This window comes from Xiphias gladius, chromosome 12 (assembly GCF_016859285.1).
Source record: "Xiphias gladius isolate SHS-SW01 ecotype Sanya breed wild chromosome 12, ASM1685928v1, whole genome shotgun sequence".
NCBI classification, from domain to species: domain Eukaryota; kingdom Metazoa; phylum Chordata; class Actinopteri; order Istiophoriformes; family Xiphiidae; genus Xiphias; species Xiphias gladius.
In genome coordinates, this window is record NC_053411.1 from 4,771,480 (window position 1) to 4,796,384 (window position 24,905).

Sequence of the window (24,905 nt, forward strand, 5' to 3'; positions counted from 1 at the left end):
AAAAAAAAAAAAAAAAAAGCGAGTCACTGTCTGAAAATGTATTGCAGCAGAACGTCTAGGGACACATGGTTGTATAGATCAGCCCGTTCTCTTTCGATTCAATGTTGCTCAACTCTCGATGTCTTCCCATTTCCCATGAGGCCCTGCGGCTGGGGTTGCAACAGCTGCATGTCGTGACCCCGTGGGAGTCTTCCAAAGTAGTGCCTGAAGCGGAGCGGCTCGCTGGGGGGGGGGGGCTTATGTATTATTTAGTTATTTAGTGGAAACAACGTCTACATGTCTATGGCCACGTAGAGTAACGGGTGATAGAGTGATGCTTTGGGTTCATTCCGTCGAGGACAAAAAAAAACAAGCAAATCTGATTAGGGGCAAATATACTGTAACTAACTCATTACATCTCCAAAAAAGGAACTGCATGTCAAAATAACATAGTAGGAATTGTAGGAACTGAAATGTTTCTAGAATATTGTTTAGACTGTGAATTCAACTTAATATGGTGGGAGGTTTGCTGTGTCCTGATAAGGACATTCACTTCCATGCTCTTCAGCGCGACTTACCTCTGCATCGCCCTTCATTAATATGTGAAAAACACTGCATGGGAAAGTAGTAGCTGCTGCTGCCACACACTTGGCTAATCAAAATGTCACAAAAAAAAAAAAAAAAAAAAAAGAGGCCCCAAAGCATGTTCAAAGGGGTCCTTTTACACAAGCATCCTCCTAAAAATCTCCTGGATTCATCAGCTAAACAGTAAAATCTCTTTTTCTTTTTTTCCCCCCAATCAGTTCAACAAGAATCTCTTCCCTGATGCCAGTTGTCACCACTGCAGAGATGTGTCAGCAGTGTGGTTTGTTGATTTGGGATCTGTAACTAGAGTGATTTTACAGCTCTCTTCTTCGTCGGCCGGGACGTACAGATTGCAGACCGTGCTCTGAGAGAGAGAGAGAAGAAGAGAAAGCCAAATTCAGTGTGGCGTTTTAAAAACCCCGTCATTTTACAAATTCGCACAATTGCTGCTATTATGGGCACACTTGGTTTGAGAACTGGGGAGGATAATATCTGAAGCTGAATTGTCTGGTGTTCCTGGATACCATTATGTTGTTATTATATCCAGTTCTTTTTTTTTTTTTTCTCTAACCACCTTTATTGCTGCTGTTGTTAAATTACTAGTGAGACACATGGGTTTTTTGTTTTTTGTTTTGCTTAGAGTAAGATGAGAAAAACTGATTGCACTCATGTCTGTACACTAAATGTCGAGGTGACAGCCAGTAACCTGTTAGCCGGGCTTAGTTTAGCGCAAAGACCGGAAACGAGGCGAAACGGCGAGCCTGACGCTGTCCAAAGGTAACAAAATGTGCCTACCAAGCAACTCTAAAGCTCAATAATTAGCACTTCACATCTTGTTGGTTTAATCGGTCCAAAAAAAGCAAAGGGAAAAAATGACAGGGTGGGATTTTATGTGCCGGAGTATTTCTTCTTGTCACCATAACACTGCCAGGCCGCCAGAATACAGGAGGTCACTGCACCCAGCACTAAACCACACTGTTTCGTTTTTACACTCCAGATTTTATGTTCGATACCTAACTTATGTGGCCTACTTGGCGTTTCCTGACCTCATGGTCATGGACGTGGGCGTGGTACCGACCCCCGCTACTGTCTGGGCAAGATGGCCAATCGGCACACTGCCCAAAACGTCATACTATTCTTTTAATAGTTTTAGGAGACAGGATAATCGGGGAGTAAACCCACACTTAACAAAAAACAGTCACCTTATTGTTGTTGTCCGAAATATCGCTGAGGAGGTCCCGAGGTTGTGGTACTTTGGGGAAGATATTTGCCTTATACCTGTACAGGGAAAGGTCAATATTAGCCGCAAACAAGAAAGAGACAGCAATCAATGGGAGCCCAGCAAAAAGAAGTAGGCTTTACATACTTCCTGTAACACACAAAAACCAGGGCTGCCAGGCCAGAAGACATCAATGGGAGGATAATGGCAGCGTACACCAACGTATTCGGATCTTTATCTGCATCTGCATTTGCATGCGAAAACAGCAGCAGCATTAGTATCAGCTGAGAGCGACTTATACAGATACAGCTTTTTTTTATGCTTCAAGTGGAAATTCAAACAAGTGCTTTTACAGGTAGCTTAAAACCCAGTCCCAACTTTGGCGGGATAGAATGCAATTCTTTCTGCCACAATGCCGTTCTTAAAATAACCTCTAGATGGCAGCGACCTTTTCATCTCCTATGCACAGTGGCTGGAAACTGCTGGACAGTTCATTTTGCAATGAAAGTAAGAACGTAGACAGACAGAAAATGATCATACCAAAACACTTCTGCTCGCTCGGTGGTGAACTAAAGCCTTCGTACACAGCTTTAATATTCATGCAATAGTGACAGTGGGAGACCAGGTCCAGCTCAGCTGATGTTTCGTGTATTATGTCTGTCCCCTGTGAGAAAATGAAGGCACAGTTGTAATAGTGACTAATCAATTTATTTGTGTAATTGTTTCAGCAATATGACTGAATTCCGTGGCGGCAAACTATAGCAGTAAAAATAAGACGCAACTGCATACCTTATTGTCAATGTAACCACTACTTATTATATAATGTTGACATTGAAACACCATTGAATTTCAAGCATTAAAGTATATGTGTTTGAAAACAACCTATATGTATTGGCAGTATGTATTCTGATGTACGTGGTTTGCCCCTCTTGAATTTTTCAGGTAATTGTCCAATATTCAAACAAGACTAAGAGTCTACAGCCATACTAGTGCCGTTGCGTTAGTTTGTGTTCTTAGTTTTGCAGGTCATCGCTCATAAACCAAAGTATTGTAAAATACATAAAATGACCTGATGATGCCGCAAGATTAAATTCAGGCAGCAAATCCGCAAAGTGAACATGAATTCTGTACCGAATGTCATTGCACTCCACCTAACAGTCGTCAAGACATTTCACCCAAAACCACAAATGCCAACCTTCTAATGAAAATTCAGGGGATCACCAAAGTCAGTAGGATTCATCCTCTGGGATATCTGTCCATCAAGCGGATGTTGGGATATTTCATGAGAAAAGTGGGGGAACTTTGACCAGGTGCTGGCACTACAGGAACCACCAAATTTGATGACAACCCATACAATGGTCGCTGGGATATTTTAGTAAAAGCCAAAAGTGCTAGTTGTGCTGGAGGAAAAGTCAGGAAGCGCCATCCTCTGAGCACCGCGAACGTCATCGTCTAAATCCATCCTCTGGGGGTTGAGATATATTTCTTTCTGGACCGCAGAGGTTGACGGATTGACCGCCACCGCCATTGCCAGTGTAGCTAGCACTGCTAAAAAATTCTATTCAAGCTGCTCAGTTTCTGATCCAGAAGTTAAAGTCAACTCAAATTGGAAATAAAAAATTCAAATTTATGCAGATTACAGGCTTGGATTCTAGGACTGAGGGAACATAACCTGATGGGGCGATTGATTCCATTCTGGCTCTATCGTGTAGAATCCCGAATGTTTAAGTTTTACTTTTAGAAGATAATCAACTAATTAGACCTGAGAGATACACTTAATATGGTCATTAATACCCCGTAAATCTAAAGTTGATTGAATCTCAATGCTAGAACTTCAGTGGTGTTTTAATTTGTCTCTCACCTTTATTTCGTTACACTCAGTGTAGTTCATTCTGAATTTCCAGAGATCAGTCATGATGTCAGGAGGAATCCAGCTGATCTTGAATTTATCCACAGTCTTATTGACTGTCCACTCAAGCCGAAAAGGTCTCACTGTGCATAGAGAGACATTACAGATGTACATGTACGGTAACCATAATCAAGTCACCCTTCATAAAAAAAGCTGTTAGGCAAGCAGGAGCACTCGAGAAAGTCCCCCTCTCAGACCCACACGTATTTTTGCTCTCCTAAAATAGTTGCACTGTGTGCAATGTTCTACATAGTGTCATATCCCACATTACACAATCCGATACACGGAGACGGACACATGTAGACGCACACAGCACAGTAACTGCTAAAAAATTTCTAGGAAAGGACCGAGAGCAACTTCTCTTAGAACTGTGAGAGAGAATGGGGAAGTGCAACATATTTCAACAGAGTCTTCCCTCCACAGAACTCCTGATACACTATGATCACAAGTCCACTTGTTGCATACCATCGTTTCGAAAATATCTGCTGAAGGTGTTCCTGACAAACTTGTTGTTCACTGTCCCGTTAAGTACGATGGAGATGCGATCTGTGGTCCTCGCCTGCAGGTCACAACCAGTCCTGACGTCATCAGTGAAACTGTACGATGGGCACTCTTGTAAGGGGGCTGAACTGGCATGGTCGTTTTCATTTTCACCCAAACTATCTTCTGTCAATCTTGGAGAGAGAGAGAAAAAGAGGCGATTAACTTTGATGCTGCACACTATTCCTGAAATGAATGAATAAAATGAACGTAGACTTAAATAAGCCCAGTTTTGCCCGGAGTTTACTACTCAGACCTGGCCAGAGGACACCATCAAAAACAGACATAAAATAAATGGGGAACATGCTTATTCCTTTTTTTCTTCTTTTTTGCTGAGATATTGATGAAAGCATTGAAACCACTCTTAGGTCAATCTCTTAAATGTGAAGCAATAGCCAGCGGCTGGTTAGTTTACCTTAGAATAAAGAGCGGAAACAAGAGGAAATAGCTCCCCTGGCTCGGCCCCAAAGGTATCACATTTCGCATACCGGGTCCTCTAAGCTGACTGATTCACATGTTATATCTTATCGTTTAATCCACACCCAAAAACCAAATGCGGCTGGGGTTGCAACAGCTGCATGTCGTGACCCCGTGGAAGTCTTCCAAAGTAGTGCCTGAAGCTGAGCGGCTCGCTGGGGTGGGGGGGGGGCTTATGTATTATTTAGTTATTTAGTGGAAACAACGGCCTACAAAGAAATATCACTGGAGTCCGCCGCTCCGCTGGGCTAGCGAGTCTCAGCTCATTGTTTATCTGTCCGGTCCGTACATTTACCGTTTTGGTCCGCTCTCGCAGTGTAATTTTCAGCCGCACGAGGCAGCTGTTTCCCAGCGAAAGCGCTCGAAAGCGACAACTATCAAGTTCACCTCATCAACTCGAAAGGGGGACGGCGTGTGACGGTCGGTGTCGTGTTCACACTTTGTTTCCGCTGCCCCTCAGTGGCCATGCAAAATCAGCGAATGCAGGTTTTAAAGAAGTAGGGAGCTAGCTGGTTGCGCTGACTGATGAATCAATTCGCCGATCACCAGATCATGCTTATTTTTTACTTATAAATAATCCTTCTTCGCAGCTTCAACGTGGTGTTCTTAAAAGCTTTTATGGTTGTCAGCAAAGCTCGTAAGACCGGCCAGGTGTTACTCCGTCTCTCCATCTCTCGATTCAGTCCGGGCTTTCCCACCCTGCCTGGGAATCTCATCCAGTCATTCCCGCTGCAGATGCAACTCATTAAAATCAGATCACCAATGCCTGGTTTGTTGGGGTTTTTTTTTAAAAAGGGCTCGGTAATTTCGTAACTGGGCACGAAATCGTAACAGGTTTAAGATGAGTTTCAAGTTGCGTTTTGATTTACGTACAACTAAAACCCAGCGAGTCCCGGTGTACCTGAACCCAGTCTAACCGGCAGCTACCCTCGGCAGATGCTAAGTGACACAGCAACAGCCTGCTGCGGTTTTCACCAAACGCTACTCGAACAGGAGAAGATGCTGTTAGGGACTATTTTCAGATGCAGATTAAATCACATGATACTCTAGAGAGTATTCATGACCCACGGACTCTGCCAGGGGGGCTGACTCAAAATAAATGACAGTAGCCGTGTTCGTGGTAATGAAAGAACATGTCACCTGGTAGTTTTGGACAACAATAGAGCTCTGATGCAGAGGAACAAGATATATCAGGCTTTGGATACACAGACAGTACTTGTCAATACAACCACTTCATTGTGGGTTGTTGGTCTTTTCCCAGGATTTGTTGACAGTCGGAAAACTACTTACCAGATCTATCCTTTTATTTCCTAAAATGGTATGCATTAGTTTAGCTTTGTGAATAATAAATTGAATATACTGAACATTACACAGGAGTATATGGCTGATGATATTTTCTGACCTACAGTTTTAAAAAAAAAGAAAGGTCATGCTATTAATGTTATTTGATGATGAACTCCAAATATGCTTTTAAGCTTTGGATTCCTGGTTATGGTAATGGTTGTTTGTTTATGGCTGGCTGGAGATAACAGCCCCCCCCCCCCCTTTATTTAATACTCCATTACTATATTTGGCATGGGCCTCGACAAATATATGCCTCACACGGATGAACAATGCCTAAAGTCGACCGGCAGCCGCCTGAGGCCTGGGCCGACAAACAGCGGAGCCATTAAGCATGTAGGAATTTGAACCCTAGCACACTACTTACTCTTTGGTTCACCCCGGATCTTGTGTTGCGAGAGCAAAGTTAAGCGCGGCGTATCAGGAAATATAGGAATACAGCGCAATCACGTATGCTGTGTAATAGTGAGTTTTAGTTTACTCACTGCTCTGAGACAACTTGAGATCTACAGCATTTCTTCACAGTGTCCTTTTGTTGTGAAAGGACCATACAAAAAAAACAAATACACAAACAAACAAAAAATCCCCCGCCCACACATACCGATAGAAAAAACCGAGATCTTTAGTTGGACTGGCTGACTCCCAGGAACAGTGAGAATGTTTGGAGGAACGGATGTAGCACTTGAGATTCTTCACCATCTCTGGGAGGGAGAGAGATGCATACACACATCTCAATGAGCAAACAAATACACAGACAATAATCTAGTCCATATATGGTTCAAAAAAGCTTTGGTCCACATTTCTTTGCGTACTCAAAAGGCATTCAGAATTTGGAAAACAAAAGCGGGCCTTGGTAGGGGTAAGGGTGAGCGAGATGAGCTACCTGGGTAAGAGGCGTTGAAGAAAGCTGGCTCACTTGTCTCGTTACCACAGACAGTTTTAATATTAAAATTCAGAAGTCCTCCTTCAATCCCAAACTCTCGACTCCAGGAAGCGGAAGTGCAATTCTCAATTTCCTGGCAGAGAAAAAACAAACAAACAAACAAACAAACAAACAAACAAACAAACAATCAAACCATCATCAGGTGCATTGACACTGACACAGCCTAGCACTTTACAAGTAACGTGGCAGTCAAAAATGCGGTCGTGTAGTTGTTTCAGAAAAAAAAAAAAAATCGGACACGCACTGGCCATCTTTTTTTTTAATCGAAATGCAGGAATACATCTCACCAGCAACGTTATGGATCTTCTTTACGTGCTGTTGATAGCTCTTCGGCAGGGAACTGACTTCTGCCGTTTCGGCTCATCGGTGTGAGCACCCAAGCGTATATGGATTGAAAAAAATGCAAGTCGTGCAGGTGGTCTATGACAAACTCTAGAACTTGATTTGTAGCCAGTGAGTGGAAAGTGACCATGTACACGGACACGAGAGCTTGTACATAAGTACAGTTCCGAGGTACTTTTCGCTTGGTGCTACTACTAACCACTTCTACTCCCCGGCAATGCAGAGGCAAACACTGCACTTTTCCCTCCACTCCATTTAGACAGCTGGCAAAGTTACTTTGGCAGAACAAGATTTTTTTTTACACATAAAACACACGATCGGCTTCTCAAAAGTCTCGCAGACCCAACTACCCGACGGTGTGGGAAGTAGTTTAGACTCCCTTCCACCCTGACCAGCTGCAACTTGTGAATGCTGCTTGCTAATCAAGACATCAGGGCTGACCAAAACACAAGGATGTGACTCCTTCTTCCGCCGCTGATCACGTCATCGAGCTGCCGGTAAGCGTGGATTTTTTCCCACCGATGGGAAACTAGTGGTGTGCTACCAAAGCTGTCCACCACAGTCTTTTCCCTCTTTCCTCTGGTGTGTACACAGAGGCTTTAATAATAGTAATGATAATATAAACATGTGATAAGAGGATCAAAAGATCAAATATGATAAAGCCAGGGTCATCCTAGAATAATGACCCTTGCAGAGGGTCATTAGCTCTGCTCCCAGATGGGGAAAGGAAGTTACTGGTGCTTCCAGAGCAGCTGTGGAAATGTGTGAGCGTGCCACACCTCCCGTGCCCTTCACTCAGGGTACTGTTCTGACCGCCGGGACACTCGGGTGTCGGTGCCGCGGCGACCCACGGTACAGCCTCGAAGAAAAACCCCGCGTGAACGACGTGCTGCAGCCTTTGGACGGAACCCCACTTCAACCCAGCAGACCACTACGAGCATACTCACATATTGGGGCGTATCGTCGTTGATTTCAGCGGACAACGTATAGCTGCAACTGGAGCCGCAGTGCCGGGACGGCTCCCAGGTCAGCTCCGGTTGGAAGTCGGTAATCCAGCGTATGGTGATATTTCGCGGCGGTGTGATGTGGCCTTAGGAAGAGAGAAGAGGGAGAAAAGACAGAAGTCTGACACCCCTTGGACTTCGGTGTGCCTTTTGATTAGCTTCTCTGTGTGTGTGTGTGTGTGTGTGTGTGTGTGTGAGAGAGCTTCGAGGTGAGGGACTTTGGATGCGAGCGCAGGTGTGCGACGCCGTAGCGCACGGAGCGTCCCCCGGTCCCGTTTCCTAGCTCGGGTTTGGCCGCGACGGACCCCCCACCCCGCCTCGACGTCACTACTGGGAAGCTCCGCCGCGTAGGCTCCGCGCTGCCAAAGACAGGGAGCTCTCCCACACATCACCGGTGGGTACGCGACGGCGTAATTTCCTTACCCGTCCGCGACTCGACCGCCAGGAAGAGGCAGCCCAAGCCGAGCCAGCCGAAACTCGGAAACATCCCGGTAGGCCCCCTCGATGTCCTCCCGTACAGCCTTCCGCTTCTCGTCGCCGGTGAGTCTACTTTTCGCGGGGGGCGCGCGCTGTCCCTCCGGTCGCTCTCGCCGCCGCCGTCCGCAATGAAGCGAGGCGAGTCTACGTCCTCAATTGAACTCTCGGCCTCCGTTGCGCGACAAGACGTGAAATCCGTAGGAGGCTCTGGAGCTGGGCGGAGTGCTTCCCTTTTTTTTTTTTTTTCTTCTCCCGGACACGCGGACGCGCGGACGCGCATGCACTGTAGATCGGCGTGGAGAAGAAGGGGCAGAGCATCGATCCCTGAACGCAGCTTTATTGTTGCCGAGCGTGACAGCGGACGCTCCCGGAGCCTCTCGAGACGAGCACCGCGCCACGATTTCGGTTGTCTAGAGGCACCGGCCGAGGCTCGTCGGAAACAGGCTTCTCCTCCAATATGGGGACACGTTGGTAACTTCGAATTGATTCTCGTTGGCCGGTGTACGTGTAAAAAAAAAAAAAAAAAATCACAAGTTGAGGAATCATTGGTTGTTTTTTTAATAATAATCCATCAAGTTGATTTATTTTATTTTTATTTTATTTTTAAAGCATGTATCTTGACAAGTTGCAGATTTTTGTCCAGATTTCGTGCAGCTGAACAGGAAACTCAAAAGTATAATCTTAAAGGCCATTCCAGAGGACATTAAATGCCAGACAGAGGGGTTATTTACAACCTGGCAACCCAAAAGTTATTCAGGGCTATTACTGATCTATAATGTATCAGTACATTATCCATTAAGATTAATCAAAGCACAGGTGACAAACTTTTAAATCCTTCCTCCCATCATTTGTGAGGATTTTGGTTGATATCTTCACAGGTTGCCGTAGTAGAAATGTTAAAGATAAGACATTTCACTGCTCCAAGCTGACAATAAAATCCATGAACAACATCTACAAACTGTTACAGCTCCAATATTTCCTGTTAAACTGTCACTACAAAGGAGCCGGAGGCTGGAATTAGCCAATTGTAAGTATCCCAGTGGCATGTAATCACACATACACACGCACAACACACACAAACATTTTCACTCTTTCGGTTTAATCAGCAAAAACAGTCGGCAGTCACCCAACAAGTAGTTCTAGGAAATCCAACTAAGCAAAAAAAAAAAAAAGGCAAAGAAATGTTTTTAAAGAGCTTCAAAGTAAAAGGGGTGCGAAGGCTTCTTAACACCACGGGTCAAATTTTGAAGAAGTGGGTCACATGAACTCCTCACATTTGGGATCCAGAGGCTGAAGTCAGAACTATCGGTGTCTGTCAGCAAAGTTCATGCAGGTCAGTTTATATCCTGACGGATGACAACAGGGTAATTCCTTTTGATACGCACGAATAACAGATTACCAGAGGAAATGACATGACTGTGAGGATGTTAAGTTTTGTTTCAGAAATTCAGCATTCAACTGTAGCCATTCTGCCTCATTGAATTTCACTTAAGGGATAAAGTCTCTTCCTTCTTTTGTTACTTTTTTTGATGCGAAGAACAGACTCCCACGACTAACACAAGGACACTGGCCTTGTGCTACTTGCCATGCACCCCCCCCCCCAGTTCCTCACAAAACAGCGTTTGGATGCATGCCCAGACTCATTCGGAGGCTGACACAGTACAGTCTTGGGGTCACTCTCAGCAGAAAGGTAGTAACGTCTTTCCCAGTCCTTCCAGCTCATTGTACAGCTGCCACAATTGCAGTCATACTGGCATTGGGTTGTCGTTCCCTGTGATCTCTTAGATCTGTACGGCCGATATTCAGGGATACACCAGCTTCTCTTACTGGTAGGTCAGTGCCGAGTAAATGTAGCTTCCATTGGCCAACTTGCAGTCCTCCATTCTATCCAGCCGAGCACACTACCCGCCCTCATCCTTTTCGTCCTCCTCTGTGCTCAACAGGAAAGTGTCAGCAGAGTGCAGGCATGGCAAACTTTCTTGTCCTGTTTGCTCTTCTGGGTGTATAGCTGCGCAGCTGTTTTTTAAGGCAGTCCCAGGGATTCATTGCATTTCCTCATCCTGTCCATGACACATGGAGCAGCTTACAACCGCAGCACCCTTAGAGAGTAACTTAATAGTAGCTGAAAATCTTGCTTTTGCTGCCCTCTAGTAGTTGAAGTTCTCACCTGGCTGCAGCGATGCAGAGCTTTATTCAGGCCAGCGCAGTACAAGTAAGATAGAGCACACTTGTCAGACGTGCGACGGACTTGAAGCTTTCAGCCAGAAGAGGTCGGTAAAACAAAGCTTTTCAGCGTGGTGTTAAGTTACTCTTTAAATGTTCCCGATGAATTCACCCAGAGCGGAAGTCCAGCTGTGCTGCCGGCAATGCTGTGAACATATACATTTCAGGAGTTTTGCTGCAGGACGCTGTTTTCGGTTATAAGGGTAATTTTGCAAGGTTCAATGGGTTCTGGCACCGGCGTGTACAGACTCCCTGTTGTGGTCTGAAAAATAAGAGCGTAATGAGTCTTAATGGAGACAGAGAGAGCAGGTGAGCAGAGCATACACATTTGTATTTGTTTTCCTAAAATATACCTTAAGTTCTTTGTTTCCGTTCATCATCATTTCCTTGAATATTGCTGAAGGATCTGGTATGATGGGGCAAATAATGTCACTGTGCCTACAAACACAGCACAGCAAGCGTGTCAGAGACAAAAAGCAACAACCAGCACACAATGTTTCCACCACCAAACTATAATATGTATAATATGTCAACAGGCAGGTGTTTTCCCTGTCAGAAAAATGTGTCCATATCTGTTAAACACAGATTACTGTAAAGATTTCCTTGACAGCAGGACAGCCAGAGGCGTTGGATCTCTGCAATGGCTTTGAGTCAACTGTCGCTAATTTTAAAAGTCCCCCTCCGCTCAAAAATGTCTTTTGCTTAGTGTCACTTCACTTGGGTGTTTGACCCACACTGTGCAGAATGATGCATGTGCATATTGCGCACTGACACAAGAAAACTGTTTTAAAATCAATCTTTATCTGGGCTCACCAGCATGTATGGACACGATTTTCTGATATCAAAGCCATTTTGAAAGCCAATTGTGGTGCAATATGCAAGCTAAAAAGTGCAATGTCGAAACTTGACACCTCTCAGAACACTGTTTTCAGTGAAGTGAAGACAGCGAAGACATTTTGTGTGCAGCAGTGGAACCTTTGATACTTAACAAAAGCACCAAATTTTCAATGAGGGAGAAGGAGTTAACAGGCTTTTTTAGAATTCTTAACCAATTACTGAACTCATTATTATTTAGAAAAAACATCAATCAGGAATTAGTATTCAAAGCTGTGTAGTTTTATGTCTTAAACATGTCCACAGGGGCTCTTCAAGTTAAGAAAGCTACACCTAACTGACTTGGTGCATGATACACATTCCTTTCCTATGACTTTTTCATTTACCGTAGCTCTTCTTGAAAGATCCACCTACCTTTGTCCGCAGGTGGTGCAGATTCCCCCCCCCACACACACACACACACACACACACACTCTCTTTTCGCTCATTAAACGCTAAAGCCCTCCAGAGTTTTAAGCCAAGGCCTAACAATCTCTTCAGGTAGCTGTTTGTTTCCTATTGAAATTCTGTGAAGCTCAACCTTGCCCAACTTTTGGCAGCACACCAGCAAAGTAGGCGCAGTTGGAGGTAACAGCAACTGCCTGTGACTTTTAAGCTACAGCGTTTGTCCTCTGGCGGCACGCTATGGCCATTAGAATGATTAGGTTTCTTCATGTTAAAGGGCATTCTTGCAAAAAAATGCGGTCATCAGTTTTTGACAAACGGTTGTCACATGCATAACCTCTGCTTCTCTGGTGTATATTAAACTTATATACAAGTTGTTGGTGTTGCATTATTCCGGTGACATGTTTTCGTTGCACTATTTCACCAAGGTTTGCATTACAACACAGACTCTTGAAAAGGATTGCAAAATTATCAGCCAATAGTTGGACATACTTCCTGAAACAGTAGCACGACAGAATGACGCAGACAAACAGAACGATGGGGATGACAATGGCAACCACGGCCAGTGTCACGTCAGGAGGCTTGTTAGTACCTGTGAAGAACAAGAGACGGGAGTTGGTCAAGACATTGACCTACGCGACATTGTCTTTTCAGTACTATCTCAAGCTTTTCCCTCAGATGAGAAATTTAATAACCAACACCCAGACCACCACAGCATGCCACAATCCAACCCACTCAGTTAAATCCTCCAGACTCATTCTGCTTGCTAAAACCAAATCCTGATGTTCCATGTGAGAGCTGATCAGAAACCATTGCTACATGGAGGGAAGTGGAAAAACTCTGAAGTCCTACTGCTATAGCTGCAATCTAAGTTAGCTTGTGAATTTTTTTAAGACCATCGATTAGTAACTTAAATTATTTTTGTCTCTTTCCCAGTGTAAATCTGTCTAAACATCAATGACTGAAACCCCTGATTGGCTGACGATAGCGATTAGTTCTGCAAAATAGGATCCCACGTACAGTGTTCACCTCTGTCTGTTCTAATGTATTTCATGATATGTCCTTTTATCCAGGACTGATGTAAGAACTGTGAAATGATTTATCAGCAGAAATTGACAGTTATAAACTTTTGTGTCTTTATGGAACACACTCATTAAAAATCCACAGTGCTGGTGGAAAAATGTGTGAACCCTTGGATTTAATACATGGTTGAACCTCTAATAAACCTCAAACAAGCGCTTTCTGTCGCCGCAAATCGGACCTGCACAACGTTCAGGAGGAATATTGGACCATTCTTTTTACAGAACTGATTCAGATCAGTCATATTCTTAGGATGTCTGGTGTGAACGGCTCTCTTGAGGTCATTCCACAGCATCTCCTCTAAAGGGTCTGGGCTTTTGACTGGCCCACTCTAAAAGGCAGATTTTCTCTGTCTGAAGTAGTTCTCTAGTAGATTTACTTCAGCGTTCAGGGTCATTGTCCTGCTGCATCACCCAGCTTCTACTGAGCTTCAGCTGGCGGAAAGCCACCCTGACATTATCCTGTAAGACACCTTGATAAACTTGAGAATCCATTTTCCCCTCGGTGATGGCAGAGTTGTCCAGGCCCAGAGGCAGCGGAGCAGCCCCAAATCACACCGTGCTCTATGCAACCATGCACTATGATATGAGTAAAGTAGACTCATGAACACAGATGTTACCCAGCCCCGATGATTCCTTTAAACCCTCAGCTTTTACAATGAGCCTCTTTTTTACCAAATTGAGATTCCGCATTGTGCTTTTAGAGTCATCTTAGCTGGGCATCCACTCCTAGGGAGAGTAGCCACAGAATTAAATCTCCATTTATAGACAGTTTGTCTGACCAGGGACGGAGGACTATCTGAACTCCCTTGGAGATGACTCTGTAACTCTTTCCAGCTTTGTGCACGACACTAAGATAATATCTCTCCAGAGACCTCTTTTTTGGGAGGATGATTCACATCAGATGTGTCATGTGAATAACAAACTCCGAATGTTTGAGTGTTTTTCAGTCAAAGTAGCTCTAACCCACACCCCCAATCGGTTTCCATTAACTGGATTCCAGGTTTGCTAACTCCTCACTCCAGCTAGCTTTTGTTGATGTCATTAGCCGAGGGGTTCACATACTTTTGCCAACCTACACTGTGAATCTTTGAATGATGTATTCAATATGGACAAAAACAATACAATGATTTTTGTGTTATTAGTTAAAATAGATTGTGTCTTCTCATAATTTTAACTTAATTGAAGAGCCGACCACATTTTAAGACAAATCGATACATAAATTCAGGTAATTCCAAAGGGTTCCTTGCTTTTTGCCACTGTATATTCTAGTATACTTTACAGGTGAAAACAAAAGTAGGGGAAGATCCTTCCACTTTATTCACTGCCTGTATCATGAGATTTCAGGATCGTGTAATTGTTCAACTGGCTCTTATTTCAATAAGATATAAAAATGCAATGCAAAACTAAATCACCTAACATAAATCTTGTTTTAATGTACTTAATAAATGGACCTTGACAAATCAGTGTAAGTAAAATTGGTTGGACAGTTACCATAAGACACAACCTCACTCCAGTTGCTGATTATTGCTGGGCAAGAGTTGGTACTACTGACTCTGGATCGGAGTTTGTATTCGCAGTCTTCATTGTAGAATATTCTAGGAGTCTTCTGATCCGGAGAATTCCTCTCGTTCATAGTGAAGTTCCGGCATGGCTAAAAAGTAGAAAGCAAACTGAGCCACAGCGTTGCACTTTGTCAGGTATAGAGAAACTGTGTAGTCTTGATTAACTAAAGCTGCAGTTGTCTGAATTTGAATGACTGGATATAAACACAGACATTTCAAGAAACACAACAGATTTGTCCTGCTGAAATACAACTTATGTTCCCGTTTGGGGTATTTGCAACTGATAGACTCAATGTGTATGTGTGAAAACGTGTCAGTGTAGCAAATGCAAAACCTCATTACAGAAAATTTTAGGATAAACGGTTCAATTCGACAACTTACTTTGGTCTTGTTGCATTCTGTGTAGCAGATCTCGTATATCCATTCACAATCTTTTCCGACCTCTGGAGGTGTCCAGCTCAGGTTGAGGTGTTGTTTGTCTTCTCTGATCCTTGGCTTCGATGAAGGTATCTCTGAGGAGATTGTACAAAGAAAAAAGGAAAAAGAAAAAGGGAAATCCAATATTTTACTTGCAGCAGCAAAAGACTAAAAAACAAGATTCCATCACTGTAATAAAAGCATTTTAACAGTAGATTTTTAATATTTATTCACAATTCACAATATATAATGACATCAATAAGAAATTATTAGGAATAACACCAACCAAGTAAAGGTCTGATGATGCTCCCTCCAATTTCGGTGCTCACAAAAATGCAGATGTCAGTTTCGTCACGACCAAGATTCAGGTAACAACCATCCCGTATTTCACCGCTGTAAGGTTGATCACAAACTTTTAAACTTTTTATACGTTCCTCAGAGGATCCACAAGGCCTGCAATGACAAAATGGAGAGGTGATAAGGGAATTGGGGAGAAAAGAAGGCTCTAGCATGTATTTCACCAAAATGAAAACAACACAGAATTGCTTTGGTTTGCTTAGTCCTCACAGTTCTGAAAGTGACCATGGATGCGACAGTTTCTTCCGTCACCACTAGATGCTCTCACAGATTAAACATCCCAGTGGACTGACAGATGGACTGACAGATGGAATGAATGCATTTCACGACACTGCCGGCCCTGAACGAAGCCTGAGAATCCCATCCGCTTGTACTGTAGTTTTTTCGCCGAGCACTCCTGATGGTGTGGCAGGAGCTCTTCTTAATGTTGTTGCGTTTTGTACTTTTGAATTTAATTCATCACCTGCCATGCAAGCGGGGATGTTGTTTAACTTTGCGATAAGATGATCGCGCTTTCCAAACCCATTTGGCCCGGCCCCAAGATTCCCAGTGGGTTGTCGAGGAGAAAGTATAAACTCCTTCTTCCATCCGTTGTCAGGGGAAATGTGAGGTCACTCGTGAATAAAATGGATGAGTTCGTTGCACTGACAAAGACCCAGCAGGAATATCTGGAATGCAGAATTTTGTTTGGTTTTTTTTTGTTACAGAGACATGGATCGTATTCCAGACTCCATCTCCACCATCAACAGCTTTCGAACCGCTCGGGCCGACAGAGACTGCAGACCGAACGGCAAGAGAAAAAGGAGGGGGGACTGCGGTGCTTGAGATGAACAGCTGTTGTAATCACTGATAACTTATTGTGAAAGAGCATCTCTGTAGCCCAGACACTGTGCTAGCCATGAGTTGTCATGCGTATTATCTGCAGACGGAGTACACATGTGCTGGTGCTGTTGCTCTTTACATCCCTCTGCAGTTGGGGGGGTGTGTCGGCGGTGGACGGGAGACAAGGGCACAGGGACCTGTTGGTCCGCTTTGTAGCGTGGTTTGGGAACAATCACCTGCTTTTGAAAGTGGCAAAGAACTAGGAGGACCAGGACTATGCTGACCATTCCCATTCTTGGAGAGGAGGTGGAGGTAGTGGAGGGATACAAATACCCTGGAGTCCACCTCAGCAACAGTCTAGACTGGAAATGCAGCAGAGAGGCTGACTACAGGAAGGGACAGAGCAAACTAAGGTCATTTAATGTGTGCAGCCAGATGTTGCAGATCTTTTATCAGTCTGTTGTGACTGGTACAATATTCTACACTGCTGTTCGCTGCCAGAGCGGCAGCAAAAGAGCCAGTGACACCAAACAAACTGATCAGCAAGGCTGGCTCTGTGGAGCCCTTGGAGTTGCTCATGGAGGGGAAGATGCTGCACCAACTGTTGAACATCACGGAGAACATCTCGCTTCCCCTCCGCGAGCTGCCGGTCAAACAGCGGGGCGCTTTCGGTAAGAGACTTCTTCAGCTCTGCTGTGACGAGGAACGCTACAGGCGGTCGTTCCTGCCAGCTGCCATCACTCTGTACAATGCTTCTCCTCTGTGCCGGGACAGGGGACTCCTCTGACAGAACAGTCTATGTTCTGGCACTAAATTCTGGTTTTTCCTGACTTCATGAGCATTGGCCAAGTAGCTAAATACAGTCAAATCACTCCCTTAAGAGGAGCTAAAGGGGCTAGGCTGACCGACATGGCATGTATGTTGACCATCTTACATTCAACAGTGTAGTGAAACTGAAAACAAAAATGTAATAACAGGGAGAACTTTTGCCAAAACTTGACAGTTTTTGTGCTGCGAGGCCTACATAATAGGCGACTTTTTACTCATCCCATTTTGTGCCTTATGTTGGCTATGTTCATTTTCATGGGGGAGGATACAGTGCAACTCCAGTGCTGATAAACTTTGGATGATAATATCCCAGTGCACTCTATCACATGTAGTCCCTAGGATAGAAATTCAACAACCATCATTAAAACTTTGCTGTAATTCTCACCTATAGGTGAGCGTCAGGTTAAGAGACCGATTTACTGGGATCCAGGAACAGTTCATTCCCCTGGTGTCAAGGACACATTTGAAATCTTTCACCACTTCAGCTGCATGGCACAAAAACAATATACATGTCACAAATACATACACGTAGTAAGATTCAAGTCTGACTCTTAAGCATCAAAATGGATGAATGGGTGGAGAAAACCTCGGTCGGTTATTGTATTCTTGTCATTTCAGCTTTCTGGTTCTTACCTCGGGGAATTGAGCTGTTAATGATTGTGCTTACAGGTGTGCTGTCGTTCCAACCATCGCAGAACTTATAGGCAACGGTATAAACGCTGACGGTCCCAGTAACAGCCATTTCATCTGTGACACATCTTTCTACTGTCAAATTTTTCCATTCTGTGCGCACACTCTAGAAAAAAATAGGAATAAAAAAAAAAACAAAACATGACTATGACTATGGTGACACATAAAACATGTCTTCCTCCTCCAAGCGTCTCAGGCTGGAGGTCTATTGTTCAAAATAGTTTAAGACAGAAATGTACAAATCCTACAGAAAGTAGAGGAGACTTCGGAGCCACTCTAAATGGACAATCCATTACATTACAACAGCGCGGTCACGCAGCTGCCAGCAGGGGCTACCTTTAAAACTCCTCCCTGGCATTGTATTCCGTCAAACCCTGTACAACTAAGACTTTTGTGATTTGACGGCTGAACACATATCCAAACAGAATAAATTACCGTGGTAATTTGAAAGTGTACGATTGCTCTTTACTTTATTAGACATAATACTAAATTGTTAAAAAAAAATGATTTTTTTTTTTTTAAAAACAGTTCCTGTTCAGTGACTGATGTAATTCATGAAAAAATAAAACAAATGAACTAACACTCAGTAACATCACTACTAAATCCTCCCCGTCTGGTAAATGCCCTTGTCTTTTTAGTGCCACACTTCACAGACACTGGTTTGGAACACATACTGTCTAATCCTAAACCAAGAAAAAAAACATAGCCCTGATGACATAAGTGTGATATAATCAGTTATTGTTTTAGAAATAAGAGTGCTCCCTCCAAAGCCTTATAGGGCATTATACCACTGTTCACCAGCCGACTAACTGTTGCAATGAATCAATTAAACTTGATGTGTACAATCAGTGGAGTGTCCTTTCAGTGAAACCAGTGAGTTTCCTGGAATCGATTTTAAAAAAACCTGTATTTTGCAGTTGATTGGCAGTAATTCATTTAGTACACTACACGTGATCTGTGGCTTGTTGTCTACAACAATTTAATAGTGAAGTGACAGTGAGCTGACCCTGGGACCACCCACCCATACCCAAGAGACCCAGTTTTACCCCTTCTCCTTCTTTAGGTGTGTTCGCCGGGCGGAAGTCATACTTGATTTCACAGTTCTCCGGCAGACTGCTGGGCCTCTGCCAGGACCAGAACACGTTCACAACACAGGGGTCCAGCCACTTATATGACAGCTCTGTCGGCGGAGGGAGGCGATCTGTAGGACAAGGAGTCAAAAGGGGAGAAATAACCCTCACCTTTTCAGAACTAATGATGCTGTTCAGAGAGAATCAAAATGGGCTCCCATTAGCTCCAGTAATCACAGATTTAAATCCTCACATTTATTAATTTAAGCACACGTGCCAAACCGGTTTTTCGAAAAGTTAAAAATAACATCTGCAAGTCCTTTGACAACACATTGCCGCTGGTTTGAAGCCATTTCTAGATAGGGGCCCAGGTGAATCTGACTATGATTAGCCATTTATATAAAACTGAAAATAGAAGGTAAGATTTCGACACATTTTCTGTTTTGGCGATGAATTGTACAAGACGATTCCTCCGGCTGTATCTGACCGCAGTCGCCACAGCACAGCGCGGTCAAGGTGGCCGTAGTACCACCAGTCGCTGTTTATATTTTTGTTCCAGCTCTATTCTACAATCACGGTAGTCGAAGAGTAAACAGAAAGTAGAATACAAGGCTCGGTGTGTCATCAACACATTTCCTTGCCAGGATTACTGAAAGGCCCAGTGGATTCCCATCATGTTCTTGCGAGAATATAATTTTCCATGACCACATTGAAAATGAAACTAACCCATTGCACCACTTTCGCAAAAAAACCCAACAACAATCCAGGTTAAATCACCCCTAAACTCAATGAGCTCTGGAACAAACACATTTTCCTCATATCTGACCTCCTGGGCGTTTTGTTTAATACATTTCCTGAGAGTTCTGGCGGATTCCTATCCAAAAATGCATATGTAAGGGTGGTAGGGTTGGTAGGGTGCAGCAAAATGAGTTCAGATCTCATAGGGATATAGAGAGCAGGAACACACTGGAGTGCAGTCTGATTACAATACAGGAATTTTATTCCTGATTTTCAGGAGAGATTAATCATGATGCTTAAAATGTGTGTATTTCAGGGTCTATTGAGTTTGCAGGGGCCTCCCCTTTCTTGAATTTTCCTCCAAAAGCCTGGGTCTCCACTACACTTCACGCTCGCCTTTATCCAAGCTACACATGAGGCAACTCATGATTCAGTGCCTTGCACAACGAGACTTCTTGTAAGGAGGAGGCGGGGATCGGAGCGCAAAAACCCGCTTTACCACCTGAGCCACAGCCGCCCGAAAGCATCTGGATACCACATGCCAATCGGGACGGGGGCGGCAGGGGATTCGAACCACAGCAATTCGTACCCCCGGAAAGATTGGTGATGCGCTGACAGTACCACCGGGGGGGGGGGGTCCGCGGACCAAAGGGAAGTGGCATTTCTCCATACAAGCCCGATTCACCCTGTGTCAGTAGCGAGAGCCGCCTTTCGGCGTGACACAGACCTAAACCAGGGACGTCGACTGTTAGGGAAACCAAAAAGCGTTGTGAACGAGCGGCTAAATTCACATTTTGAACCCTTACTCGACAGAAAAGCCTCTGGGGCATCCGGAGAGCTCGTTGAAAACATGTTTGTGGTCGTAATGACATTTTTATTTTTGTTTGTGTTTGTGTTTTTCCCCGGTGGCCTCAGCCCACATCCAAAAAAAAAAAAACAAAACAAAAAAAAAAAAAACAACAACAACAACAACAACAACAAATGGCTTCGCAAAGGCACAGACCGGGGCTGGGAAACCGAGAGAATAAATGCTGGGAAATGAGTAAAATACAAAATCACGGGGGTACAGGTGGCATACGGTCCGTCAACAGGACAGAAGGAAATCCAGAAAGAAAAAAACCCCAGGCCTAACTGTCCTTTGGACCAGTCAGTTCATCGGTACTAATGGCAGGTCTTTACGTTTTTAATGAGAATGTGAAACACTACAAAAATAAAAAAATAAAAAAAATAAAAACACCGGCGGCATTTACAACCTTGTTGGGGACTAAGACCCTAATCGAGCTCACGCAAGGGAACAATCAAGTGTCAAAAGGTATTAATATTACAAAGGGATAATGAAGGAGTCTTTACCTGCATCGCAGTAGGGCACCAATACCAAGGCGGTGCAGATTAGGAAGGCGAAAATCTCCCGGGTAAAAGATCTCATGTTCTCCTCGGGCTTCTGAGCGGTCATTTCTCCTGAGAGCGTTCCGGCTCCGTCGATTCCTCCAGCCACAAAAAATTGTAATAAAATGAAATAGAAATTAAAAAAAATGAAAAAAAAAAAAACAAAACAGAGAAAACTAGCAAGAAAAAAAAAACCCGAAAAAACATACAAAAAAAAAAAAGGGTTGTTTCAGTTAATGCTACGGTAAACGGTCTGTGAAGGCACGGCGACAGGTTACGTGGGATCACGGAGAAGACGCCGCGTCAAATACGGACAAAGCGAAAACTCAACAGTCTATAAACGCACCTTCACAGTCTCAGAGGGTCCGCGGCGTCTGCAGGCTCTGACGGGAACAGCGGGGCGGAGTCGCTGTCAGCGTGGGCGGGGAGCCGCGCTGACCGCACGGGAATGACGGTGACGCAGCTGGAACATGACAGCGTTTCAAGGGCAGAGGCGCGGCGAGGCGCGGCGCGGCGCGACGCGGGGCGTCCGGGGTAGCCGAAAGGGGAACTGCCGATGTGGCTCGCTCGCCCCGCGGAGGGCAGCTCACGCATGCGCGCCGCGGCCAGCGCGGACAACCGCCGCGAAAGTATCCATCCGTGGCTCCGGGAAGTCGTCGGGATTGAGCCAGTGGCAACAAACAACTGCGAGAAATACTGTACGTCTAACGCACGGCCGTGCTGTTTTCTGAAGCCCTGCGAACTTCGAGGATGAAGAATGCCGAGCTTGAGCTACTTAACCGCCCCCAACACACACACACACACACCCTCTTACAAGAAGTGCACGACATGGCCCGATGTATGGGGACATTTGAAATCTCGAATGGATACAGCAGGCGAGAATAAAGTTATAAAGAAAATAATGCTGAGAACTGATGCAGCCAAGATGTCTTGTCGCTACAGTGCGTGGTTAGTCTGGACAAACAATGGATCCAACGCTGGTCATAATGCAACTCAGTCACACCTTTAATTAGACCCTAATTGCCCCCTAAATGCCCGCTCTCCTTCAAACGCCCCATTCCCAGCTTGTAATTCAGGAAGGCATGAAATCGTAAGCCTCCGCCTTAAACTGCCGAGTTGTTTATACAGACTTCGACCCATCCAGTGCCAAAGAATAAATAAGACAAAATTGTGTAGCTGTTTTCATAGGTTGAGCTGTATTAAAGTAAACTGAACCAAATCAGAACACAGTGTTGTTTTTGGCCCCTTTCCTGTTTGGACATGCACAAACCCAGGTTCATAAAGAAGTAGCTCTCTTTGGTGCGGTGTGGAAAAAAACTGGACTGGCTGGCACAGAGAGCCCTGACCTCAACCTCATCCGACACGTTCAGGATGATGTGGAATGCAGACCTAATTGAAACCCATCAATCAGCATCCAATTCACAAATGCTCCTTTGGCTGAAAGGGAACAAATTCCTGCAGACAGGCTCCGAAACACTGTGGGTGTAGCAGCAGATTAATGCCTGTGTTTTGGAATGTACAGAGGAGGTGTGTATGTTCATATTTGTGTGTGGGGCAGTGTTTGAGAGGTTTTTTTTTTTTTTTTTAGAACTACTAAGGTTGAGAAAATAATCTGACTAAACATTCAATTTTAGTAGCCGTGCTGGAGCCTTTGACCGCATCGCAGCATGTGCCGATGGAGCTGCCCAGATTCTGTGGAAAACGTAGACGTCTTTTTGAGGAATTCCTCGATCGGGTTGGCTCAAAAGTTGAGAGTGAAGTCCGTGCCAACTTGGCGTCCTCTGCAGAGGGAGATCCTGCGAAAAGCTCCAGAAGAGCCACCAAACGGACCGTCAGGTGAAATTGCTTCGTCAATTACCGTCCTCAAGCTCAGTGGCTTTCCCAGGTTTTATTGGAAAAAGGCTTTACAAAGTAAGTTGGACAGGCAGCAGCACTTCAGTATACAACGCAGTAAAAATGAAAAAAAAAAAAAATCTCTCTGCTAGGACAGATTTTGGACTGAACAAGAGTCCACAATGTTACAAATATAAATACATACATACAGTACATACAAACATACATGGATACAGTTTTCAATGTACAGCATGAGAACAAATTATGTACATCTCCTTAAATATTATTACTCTATTTGCTAATTTCAGTGTAGCACTTGTGAAATACTGTGAATAACCACTGATGGTTCTTATTAATTGAGATAAAGGAGTCTTTTCAGAAGGCAGAGCACAAAAGGCACTGGATCTAAACCCAGATGAGAGGAGCTCGTCACACGCTGAAGTAAATATTATCACATTGCTGTGATCAGTGTTTCCTGCCCTAAAAATCACGTTATCGACTTCCAATGTCTACAGGCCATAAAACAAGATTGTTTACAAAGCTCTGATACGATTTTTGATCAACATCTTTTCTTTCCTGGGTAAACATTATTCATTACGCCAACAAATCTAGAACAGACCGTTATAACCAGTAGATTTTTTACATATGCGATGTAACCGAGCTACTTTTGAACTGAACAGGCGCCTCTCCAGGGCAGCTTTACCACACAGCTCGAATACAACCCTGAGGTCTGTCTTTTTCTTTTCTGTAACTTTGGAACAGACTGAAGAGGATTTCACATGTGTCATAAAACAAACAGGGCAGTAACTTTGGCCCGGCGCTCAATGCTGCTACTCTACAGGCGTGACCTGTCTGTTTATCGCAATCTGTTATCCTGGCTGGGATGCACTGCTAGCCTATAAAAAACTCACCCTTGGCTTGACAGAGTATGTCGTTGCTTTCGATTTGGGTGTCTGTTACAACAGCACTGGTTAAGTTAGGGTATTGATCGTCCTGCTAGTGACACACAAAAACACTGTGGACAGATGCTCTGACAAAAAAAGTCGACTCAAGGAGTAAAAATTCATTCTGGAGAGTGCCGTGTCCTGCATAGATCTGAAGGGAAACAATGCAGAGAGGGGATGGAAAAAATGCTTATCTCTAATACCTATCTCTAAAGAAAAAACAGTCGATCCTGCAGTTCGTCGCCAAGGCAGAAAAAAAGTGCAATGCAGCCTAGCATGACTCAGCATAACATCTAAACCTGACGTGCTGACATGAAGTTGGTGTTGCTGTGATACATTCTCAGAAATACTGCTGCTGTGGTTTGAATATTATATCCAACTGCTGCGCTGCCGTCTTTCACCCTGACCGCCTCCCGCACATCCGGCAGACGCGCCGAAGACAGCCAGACAGCATCCTCACCGGGGTGCGTTTAGGCAAAGCGTGGCCGGGCTGAGGTGAAACTGGGAGGGGCCCTGTTATCATCCTGAGGCGAGAGGATATACGTGAGGGCGGGTGGAGGCCGGTGGGACAGGGGTCAGCCCAGGTCGGTGGAGGTCCCGCTGATGGCACGGAACACATGCAGCGAGTTTTGCAAGAGCGAGCGCATCATATCTTCCTGGTAGATCTGGGTTTAAAAGCAAAACATAGACTGGATGAGTGTCAGTTCCCACATAAAGAGGGAGGTCAGACACACGCACACATACCAAACTCAAATCAGCCATATTTTTGTTCACACACACACACACTGAATTGCACTGGCTGACAGGATGTGACACACTATGAGGTTCAACATACATAAGCTAAATACACAGTAAATGA

At 44.4% G+C, this 24,905-nt stretch overlaps 3 protein-coding genes across 6 annotated transcripts in view; all 3 read right to left on the minus strand.

The window, feature by feature from the left end:
- LOC120797091 lies at positions 1-9,071 on the minus strand. The gene is made up of 10 exons (XM_040140376.1): positions 8,763-9,071; positions 8,283-8,425; positions 6,934-7,066; positions 6,652-6,751; positions 4,158-4,366; positions 3,645-3,775; positions 2,324-2,447; positions 1,931-2,027; positions 1,767-1,842; positions 1-928 (listed from the first exon to the last, which is right to left on the minus strand). Exons 1-10 carry the CDS (start codon positions 8,824-8,826, stop codon positions 815-817), a joined length of 1,191 nt encoding a protein of 396 aa, XP_039996310.1. The 5' UTR covers positions 8,827-9,071; the 3' UTR covers positions 1-814.
- A 341-nt stretch (positions 9,072-9,412) lies between these two features.
- LOC120797092 (interleukin-13 receptor subunit alpha-1-like) lies at positions 9,413-21,653 on the minus strand. Of its 3 annotated transcripts, XM_040140379.1 has the most exons (10): positions 21,234-21,433; positions 19,122-19,276; positions 18,019-18,181; positions 17,771-17,870; positions 15,665-15,831; positions 15,343-15,473; positions 14,891-15,050; positions 12,810-12,909; positions 11,393-11,477; positions 9,413-11,301 (listed from the first exon to the last, which is right to left on the minus strand). In XM_040140379.1, exons 1-10 carry the CDS (start codon positions 21,334-21,336, stop codon positions 11,203-11,205), a joined length of 1,263 nt encoding a protein of 420 aa, XP_039996313.1. In that variant the 5' UTR covers positions 21,337-21,433; the 3' UTR covers positions 9,413-11,202. The 3 variants fall into 3 exon arrangements, with proteins under 3 accessions (XP_039996313.1, XP_039996312.1, XP_039996311.1); XM_040140378.1 differs by lacking the exons at positions 9,413-11,301; positions 11,393-11,477 and adding an exon at positions 21,616-21,653 and having other exon boundaries at positions 12,326-12,909; positions 21,234-21,368; XM_040140377.1 differs by lacking the exons at positions 9,413-11,301; positions 11,393-11,477 and having other exon boundaries at positions 12,326-12,909; positions 21,234-21,437.
- Positions 21,654-23,097: 1,444 nt separating this feature from the next.
- Positions 23,098-24,905, minus strand: part of dock11 (dedicator of cytokinesis 11) — a 60,931-nt gene continuing 59,123 nt past the window's right edge. For both annotated transcript variants that reach the window (XM_040140492.1, XM_040140491.1), the window contains one exon: positions 23,098-24,711. In XM_040140492.1, the coding sequence (XP_039996426.1) occupies positions 24,622-24,711 (90 nt within the window). In that variant the 3' untranslated portion in view covers positions 23,098-24,621. The remainder of the gene's footprint in view (positions 24,712-24,905) is intronic.